The 10,000-nt window shown below is 36.4% G+C and overlaps 1 protein-coding gene across 2 annotated transcripts in view; it reads left to right on the forward strand.

The window, feature by feature from the left end:
• The window catches only part of LOC130232534 (sodium/potassium/calcium exchanger 2), a 69,992-nt gene that overhangs the window by 31,754 nt on the left and 28,238 nt on the right, over positions 1-10,000 (forward strand). Inside the window, exons 3-5 of one of the 2 annotated variants that reach the window (XM_056462485.1) lie at positions 4,275-4,313; positions 5,629-5,737; positions 8,981-8,995. In XM_056462485.1, the coding sequence (XP_056318460.1) occupies positions 4,275-4,313; positions 5,629-5,737; positions 8,981-8,995 (163 nt within the window). The remainder of the gene's footprint in view (positions 1-4,274; positions 4,314-5,628; positions 5,738-8,980; positions 8,996-10,000) is intronic. The other variant, XM_056462486.1, reaches the window with a different exon arrangement.

The raw sequence follows: 10,000 nt of genomic DNA on the forward strand, positions 1-10,000 counted from the left end.
TTTATTTATTTATGCATTTATTTATTTATGCATATATTTATTTATGCATTTATTTATTTATGCATTTATTTATTTATGCATTTATTTATATATGCATTTATTTATTTATGCATTTAGTTATTTATACATATATTTATTTATGCATATATTTATTTATGCATTTATTTATTTATGCATTTATTTATTTATGCATTTATTTATTTATGCATTTATTTATTTATGCATTTATTTATGCATTTATTTATTTATGCATTTATTTATTTATGCATTTATTTATATATGCATTTATTTATTTATGCATTTAGTTATTTATACATATATTTATTTATGCATATATTTATTTATGCATTTATTTATTTATGCATTTATTTATTTATGCATTTATTTATTTATGCATTTATTTATGCATTTATTTATTTATGCATTTATTTATTTATGCATTTATTTATATATGCATTTATTTATTTATGCATTTAGTTATTTATACATATATTTATTTATGCATTTATTTATTTATGCATTTATTTATTTATGCATTTATTTATTTATGCATTTATTTATTTATGCATATATTTATTTATGCATTTATTTATTTATGCATTTATTTATTTATGCATTTATTTATTTATGCATTTATTTATTTATGCATTTATTTTAATTATTTAATTTATGCATATATTTATTCATGCATTTGTGCATTTATTGATTTATGCATTTATTTACGCATTTATTGATTTATAAATTTATCTATAAATTTATTTATTCATGCATTCATTAATTTATGCATTTATTTATTTATTGATTTATGATTTTTATTTATTTTTTATATATTCATTTATTTATGTATGCATTTTCATGTTCCATTTTCTTATTCTTCTATGCAGTTTATTATTTTATCAAAATCTCTGCAATATGACGATATATATCATATGAACAAAATAAAAAATAAATTCTGTCATTTTCTATTATGCTCTGTCATTTGTTTTATGGTGTCACAAAATACATTGTACGCGGTAATTCTTTTTCGTAATTTATATGGACACAATATTACACACCATTACAGGATGCAGACAGAAACATGAATCAAACATCATCGTGAGAAAGTGGCAATGTTGAAGGTACACTGTTTACACCTGCCGTTTTATTATTATAGTTGTTTATCTGTAATCATTAGTTTTTGAAAATGGTTTATATTGTATTAATATACATTTTATTAAACGCTTAAATCAAAACTTGTCCAAATAAATTGAAAAACACGATCACATATGAACGAGTACATCTGAGTAAATGGAATTATATTGCGATATATATATATATATATATATATATATATATATATATATATATATATATATATATATATATATATATATATATATATATATATATATATATAAATCAGAATATGAGACTTTTATGACTCTACTTTTATGCAGTTATTTCTTTATGTTTTCCTGCAGTTTTAAATGTCTTTCTACTTATATCCCTGCTGCTACAGATAGATTTAAATTACAATCAAATGTATGTTGATTTTGAATGGACTGGCAGTGGACTGTGGCTCGGGTTGGTGATGAGTGAACTATATCTGCAGAGATGAAAGGGACAAATTGATTTTCCCCTCTTAAAATGGCTTTCCAGGGCTCTGTCTTGAAGCTAATTTGGCACTGAGAGCTAATTTTAGAGCCTTGGCCATTATGATGGAGACTCCAGTGCTTTATTTTACTAGCAGAACATCAGTATAGTCTGAGATGAGCAGGTAGTGTCCACTGCAGACCTTTTAGCTTGATGGTGTTGTGTTTTTATTGTGATTTAGCATGAGAAAACAGGTCGAAATCTGCACTCAATGCATGCATACACATATAACACACACACACACACACACTCAGTCAGGTCAGAGGTCAAAATACACTTCTGAAGTCGTCACAGGCCATAGATCAAAACACAGTTGAAAAGGCAACTTACTTGGTGAGGTCAGAGGTGTTTTTGTAAGTCAGAGGTTAATCTTTTAGTTTAGAGATCATTTCAGTCGAGGTCAAAGGTCAAACACACTGTTTTATAAGAAGCCAAAATACTGATGTCAAAGGTCAAACACACTCTGAGGTCAAAGGTCAAACAAACAGTTTTATAAGAAGTCAAAATACTGATGTCAAAGGTCAAACACACTCTGAGGTCAAAGGTCAAATACACTGTTTTATAAGAAGTCAAAATACTGATGTCAAAGGTCAAACACACTCTGAGGTCAAAGGTCAAATACACTGTTTTATAAGAAGTCAAAATACTGATGTCAAAGGTCAAACACAGTGTTATATTATGCTCAAAGGACACTCTGATGTCAAAGGTCAAACAATCTCTGATGTCAAAGTTCAAACATGCTGTTATATTATGGTAAAACGCACTCTGATGTCAAAGGTCAGATGCACTCTCATGTCAAAGGTCAAACACACTTTGATCTCAAAGGTCAAACAATCTCTGATGTCAAAGTTCAAACATGCTGTTATATTATGGTAAAACGCACTCTGATGTCAAAGGTCAGATGCACTCTCATGTCAAAGGTCAAACACACTTTGATCTCAAAGGTCAAACAATCTCTGATGTCAAAGTTCAAACATGCTATTATATTATGGTAAAACGAACTCTGATGTCAAAGGTCAAATGCAAGTTGATGTCAAAGGTCAAACATACTTCTATTTTTGTCAGTACAAACTCTGATTTCAAAGGTCAAATGCACTGTTATATTAAAGTCAAACAGACTGAGGTCAAAGGTCAAACATACTTATATATGGTCAAAACAAACTCTGACGACAAAGGTCAAAGAAACTGTCAAAGTTCAAACACAGGTCAAACACTTTTTTAAATGTCAAAGGTCAAACCCACTCTGATGTCAAAGGTCAAAGAACATTTTCAATGAGGTCAGAAGTGAGATCACACACTAGGAGGTCAGAGCACACTCTAGGAGGTCAGAGGTCACAAAACAGTCTCTATGTGGTCAGAATATAATTTTAATGAGGTCAGAGGTTAGAACACATTTTATGAGGTCAGAGGTCAGAACACACTTTCAGTGAGGTCAGAACACACTCTGGGAAGTCAGAGATCAGAAAACACTCACAGTGAAGTCAAAACGCACTCTCATTAAGGTCAGAGGTCAGAACACAATCAGTGAAGTCAGAACCCTCTCGGTGGGGTCAGAGGTCAGAATACACTCACAATTAAGTCAAAACACACTCTCATTAAGGTCAGAGGTCAGAACACACTCAGTGAAGTCAGAACCCTCTCGGTGGGGTCAGAGGTCAGAACACACTCACAATTAAGTCAAAACACACTCTTATTGAGGTCAGAGGTCAGAATACACTCTCATTAAGGTCAGAGGTCAGAACACACTCTAGGTGAGGTCAGAGGTCAGAACACACTCTCTGTGAGGTCAGAGGTCAGAACACACTGTGTGAAGTCATAACACACTCTTGGTGAGGTCAGAGGTCAGAACACACTCTGTGAGGTCAGAGGTCAGAACACACTGTGTGAAGTCATAACACACTCTTGGTGGGGTCAGAGGTCAGAACACACTCTCGGTGAGGTCAGAGGTCAGAACACACTCTCTGTGAGGTCAGAGGTCAGAACACACTGTGTGAAGTCATAACACACTCTTGGTGGGGTCAGAGGTCAGAACACACTCGATGAGGTCAGAGGTCAGAACACACTCTTGGTGAGGTCAGACCACGCTCTCGGAGAGGTCAAAACACACTCTATGAGGTGAGAGGTCAGAACACACCTTATGAGATCAGAGGTCAGAACACACTCTCGGTGAGGTCAGAGGTCAGAACACACTCTTGGTGAGGTCGGAACACACTCTCGGTGAGGTCAGAGGTCAGAACACACTCTTGGTGAGGTCGGAACACACTCTCGGTGAGGTCAGAAGTCAGAACACACTCTCTGTGAGGTCAGGGGTCGGAACACACTCTCGGTGAGGTCAGAGGTCAGAACACACTCTTTGTGAGGTCAGAGGTCAGAACAGACTCTCGGTGAGGTCAGATGTCAGAACACACTCTTTGTGAGGTCAGAGGTCAGAACAGACTCTCGGTGAGGTCAGATGTCAGAACACACTCTGTGAGTGCCAGCAGTGAGTGTGTGTTGTAATGTTGTGTGTACAGTACGTCTCTCTCTCTCTCGGTCTCTCTCTGGAGTCTGCTGTCAGTGTTCTGTCTGCTGGTCTTGTCTCACATCTCTGTACTGTTGTCTCTTCTCTTTCTCTCTGTTCTGTTCGTCTCTTGACTGTGAAGTTGAGCCCTAGTGCAGTGGAGGATGACAGCAAGCTGTCGGTAAGTGTTGTCCATGTGTACATGTGTGTGTGTGATGTTTTGTAAAGCATGACAACTAACCAAACCTTTTGATCCACAGCAAAAGAAGATAAACAGATAAAGGATGTATAGGAACGTGTGCCCAAAAGCACAGGGTTTTCTGTTGCTTTATGCTAGACTGGGTAACTGGTGGACACATAGGTATGGGGATGGATGGATATGGATGGATGGATGGATATTATAATCCTAATGAATGGTGGGATGAATAGAATGCTCTGGATGGATAGACAGATTAATGGACGATGGTTGTTGAGAATGGTGTGGATGGATGAATAGATGGATGTAAGAATTATGTGGATGGATGGACAGATAGATTGATGATGATTGGATAGAATGGTGTAGATGGATGTGTGGGTGAATAGATAGGGGTAATAGTATGGATTGATGGATGATGGATAGAAGGATGTGGATGGATGGATGGATGGATAAAAAAATTTATTGATGATGGTTGGATAGAATGGTGCAGATGGATGGATAAATTGTATAATACTCTGTATGGATGGATGGATGCATAGAATGGTGTGGATGGATGGACAGATAGATTGATGATGATTGGATAGAATGGTCTAGATGGATGTGTGGGTGAATAGATGGGTATAATAGTATGGATGGATGGATGGATGGATGGATGGATAGGTGTGGGTGGATGGATGGATGGATGGATTGATGGATAGTTGGATGGATGGATGGATGGATAGAAGGGGATGGATGAAAGATCGATTGATGATGAAGAATGGTGTGTATGGATGGATAAATGACAATAAATGGATGGATTTATAGATAAGTGAACTTAGATGAATGATGGATGGATGGATGGATATATATATATATATATATATATATATATATATATATATATATATATATATATATATATATATATATATATATATGGATAGATAGATAGATAGAGAGAGAGAGAGAGAGAGAGAGAGAGAGAGAGAGAGAGAGAGAGACAGATCATGCTAGTCTTCAAAAACCTCTTTCAGTAAAAATCCATCCTGCCAAACTCTGTTCCCCTATCCTCAGAGCAATTTACTCAGTGTTTGTCTCAGCACACCCTCACACACACTCCTGACACCTGTACAGTCGTGTTAATCAGCTGCTGACTCCTCTGACATGTTGCCATAGCATCAGCTGCTCTAAAGATAAACCCTACTGGAACCTTTGACCCCAATCACTGACCTCTGAAAGGTCTCTCAGACGTCCTGTGTTTATAAAGCTCCTGCACTCTGGCCGGAACTCTTTGATTGACACATGTCTTCTCCTATGACAGGCCAGACCCCGCCTACAGAGAGGAGGAAGCTCCGCCTCTTTACACAACAGTCTGATGAGGAACAGCATCTTTCAGCTGATGATCCACACGCTCGACCCTCTCAGTGAAGGTAAAACACACACACACACACACACATCTACAGTGCATCCATAAGGTATTCATAGCTCTTTCATATGTTTATGTTACAGCCTTATTCCAAAATGGATTAAATTGATTGATTTCCTCAACATTCTACACACAATCCCCCATAATGACAATGTGAATTGTTGCAAATTTATTAAAAATAAAAAGCTGTAAAATCACATGTACATCAGTATTGACAGCCTTTGCTCAATACTTTGTCTCTGCGCCTTTGGCAGCGATTACAGCCTCAAGTCTTTCTGAATATGAACAAGCTCGGCACACCTGTAGTTGGGAATTTTGGCCCATTCCTCTTTGCAGTACCTCTCAAGCTCTATCAGGTTGGATGGGAAGCGACGGCGTACAGCCATTTTCAGATCTCTCCAGAGATGTTCAATAGGATTTAGGTCTGGGCTCTGGCTGGGCCACTGAAGGACATTCACAGAGTTGTTGTGAAGTCACTCCATTGATGTTTTGGCGGTGTGCTTTGGGTCATTGTCCTGCTGGAAGATGAACCGTCGCCCCAGTCTGAGGTCAAGAGCACTCTGAAGCAGGTCTTCATTCAGGATGTCTCTGTACATCGCTGCATTCATCTTTCCCTCTATCCTGACTAGTCTTCCAGTTCCTGCTGCTGAAGAACATCCCCACAGCATGATGCTGCCTCCACCATGCTTCACTGTAGGGATGCTATTAGCCTGGTGATGAGTGCTGCCTGCTTTTCTCCAAATGTAACGCCTGGCGTTCACTCCAAAGAGTTCAGTTTGAGTCTCATCAGAGCAGAGAGTTTAGTTTCTGATGGTCTGAGAGTCCTTCAGATGCCTTTTGGCTAATTCCAGGCGGGGAGTGTCTTCAGTCTGGCCACTCTACCATACAGGCCTGATTGGTGGATTGCTGCACAGATGGTTGTCCTTCAGTAAGGTTCTCCTCTCTCCACAGAAGAAAGCTGGAGCTCAGACAGAATGACCATCGGGTTATTGATTACCTCCCTGACTAAGGCCCATCTCCTCTGATCACTCATCTTAGATTGCCGGCCAGCTCTAGAAAGAGTCCTGGTGGTTAAACATCTTCCACTTACGGATGATGGAGGCCACTGTGCTCAATGGAACTTTCAGAGCAGTAGAAATGTTTCTGTAACCTTCCCCAGCCTTGTGCCTCCAGACAATCCTGTCTTGGAGGTCTACAGGCAATTCCTTTGTCTTCATGCTTGGTTTGTGCATTGACATGCACCGTCAACCCTGGGACCTTATAGACAGGTGTATGCCTTTTCAGATCATGTCCAATCAGCTGAATTGACCACAGATGAACTCCAGTGAAGCTGCTGAAACATCTCAAGAGTGATCAGTGGAAACAGAATGCTGAGCTCAATTTTCGAGCTTCACGCCGAAGCCTGTCAATACTTATGTACATCTGATTTTACAGCTTTTTATTTTTAATATATATATATATATATATATATATATATATATATATATATATATATATATATATATATATATATATATATACAAACATATATATAAATATATACATATATAAATAAACTAAATCTATATAACTTATTACGGAGACATGTTAATATGCAGCTGTCAATCAATTCGGTGGGCGGGGAACACGCACTCCTACGTAACATTGTGGTCAGCCTCAAAATGGGAGGGATTTGGATCCTATTCTAATGTCAGGAAATTTAAAAGAGGAGACTTACTGTATTTACATCACCCCAATATGACAGTGAACACACTATACCTGCACACACTTCTGTCCAAACTGCTTCCAAACGTTGATTTGGCATGATAGGTGCCCTTTAAATGTGCAAGTTTAATATGCAAATCCCGTCGTGACATTGTGATGCTTGTTCAGAGATGAAGGTGTGATGGAGCTTGCTAAAATGACGCCTTTGTCGCCTTACCAGGATTCATCTAACACATTGTTTGCGTGTGTTCACACGTTGGTAAATCACACTTCAAAAATTAGCATATTTTTGCCATGCTAATAATTGCAGTGGGAAAATCTGACAAGTCCTGAATTAATTGATGTTCTCCAAACGAGGAAACTTTCATCTTCATTTGTTTGTTTTGCTGCAATTCTTATTTAAAGGAAAGAGTGAAAGTCAGAAGAGAATCCAGTCTCAAAACTATCTTTGATATTATGATAATCTTAGCATACGGTCTAATGATGTGACTACAGAAGAGTCAAGTTTTACAGGAGACCTATTGTGGCCCTTTCTACAAGATGTGTAATGCGTCTCTGGAGTCTCTAGAGCAGGGGTCACCAAACTTGTTCCTGGAGGGCCGGTGTCCTGCAGATTTTAGCTCCAACCCTAATCAAACACACCTGAATGAGCTAATCAAGGTCTTACTATGTATACCTGAAACACCAAGGCAGCTGTGTTGAGGTAAGTTGGAGCTAAACACTGCAGGGACACCGGCCCTCCTGGACCGAGATTGGTGACCCCTGCTCTGGAGTGTGTGTGTGTGTTTCAGCTCACACTAGCACACTAATGTTGTGTAGCTCTCTGAAACTGACCCATTCAGGCTTTGATCCTAATTGACTGTCACTTTAAATTCAAACGAGGTGATGCTCTTTAAAAGAGGGCGGAGCTATAAAAGCCTGCGTGTCAGTATAGTGGCAGATGTAAAACAGGACTAGCTGTGTGCTTCATGCTTCTGTCAGTCGATGGCGACTCCTGTTGCTGTTCATCTTACTCCACTTCTATAATCCACATCTATAATCCTCTTATGCTGTGTTCACACCTGTAATTAAAAAACTAATAGAATTAATACATGTTTACCATTAGAAAATAGCTATATTCACACCCTGCTGACACACAACTGTGCTTAAATCCTTTAGAAACGTGAGTTTTGCATAATAGCTCCACTTTAAAACTTGCTAAACGCTAATGGTCTAATCTGATTCAATGATCTATGCTAAGCTAAGGTAAACGTGGTCCTCGGAGATCAGCTGAATTAATGAAAACATGGTAAAACTATTTGACTTTATAGGAGTTGTAAAACGAGCGTATTTGAACAGAAATAAAGGCGAAAAGCGGAGTGCTGTTTAATTTTGCTTGCACTTTTGGATGGGGATTGCGCTTCTCATCTTTCTGCTCTCTTCATGTCTTTACGGTGGAGCTGAACTCTGGTTTGTCCTGCTTATGTTCTCCTTTTCATTTCTCTTTCTCTTTCTCTCTGCCTGTTTCTCTTCCGCTGTTTTCCTCTGTCTGCTGTTTCCTCAGAATTCGCTGACTCTGGTGAGTTATTCTCTAAATCTCGTTGTCATCACAGCTGCTCACACACACACACACACACACACACACACACACACACACACACACACACACGCACACACACACACACACACACTGAGCCCTCTGTCTGCACTGCTGTTTGTTCAGTCTCGCTGTGTGTGTGTGTGTGTGTGTATGTGTGTGTTTCTCTGAGGTCTCCATGTGTGTTTTGTCTCTTTTCAGTGTGTGTTTGTGCTAAAGCTTCACCTGTACCAAACCCCCCCCATCCCCGTCTCTCCATTACACCACAGCAAAAACACAACATTCATATACTGTGTGAAGAAAGACTTTAGGAGCTCATAAAGCTTCACTTTTGTTTTGTTTTCCTTTTAATTTAATTGATTTATAATTTAATTTAAATGTTGTGTTTTATATATTTTATATGTTTTTTATTTTATATTGGATTATTGAATATTTAATTTTTTATTTTCCATTTTAAAGTGAATATTTTTTTTCATATTTTTTAAATTCAATTTATTTATAATTTTAAACTTTAAAATTTATCACATTTTAAACTTATTATTTTAGATTTCAATTGGATTCCTTTTGTTTTGTTTACATTAATTTGAAAAAAAAAAAAAATTTATAATTAATTTTATTATTTAATTTTAGTTTTAATTTTTTTATTGGATTATCATATTTTATTTTTAATTTATTATTTATATATTATAGATTCATTTTGTTAAATATTTATTTAATTTAATTCATAAAAAATAATTCATTGAATTTATTTTAACAGTATTTTATGTTTTTTTTGTTTTATATTGGATTATATATATATATATATATATATATATATATATATATATATATATATATATAATATTATTTTAGATTTTTAATTGAATTTATTTTTTTGTTTTACATTTATTTAAAAACATTTATTTATAATTAATTTAATTTATTTATTTACTTTTATGTTTTTTATTTTTTATTGGATTATCATATATATTTTTAATTTTATTATTT

This window comes from Danio aesculapii, chromosome 7 (assembly GCF_903798145.1).
Source record: "Danio aesculapii chromosome 7, fDanAes4.1, whole genome shotgun sequence".
Classification (NCBI taxonomy): Eukaryota; Metazoa; Chordata; class Actinopteri; order Cypriniformes; family Danionidae; genus Danio; species Danio aesculapii.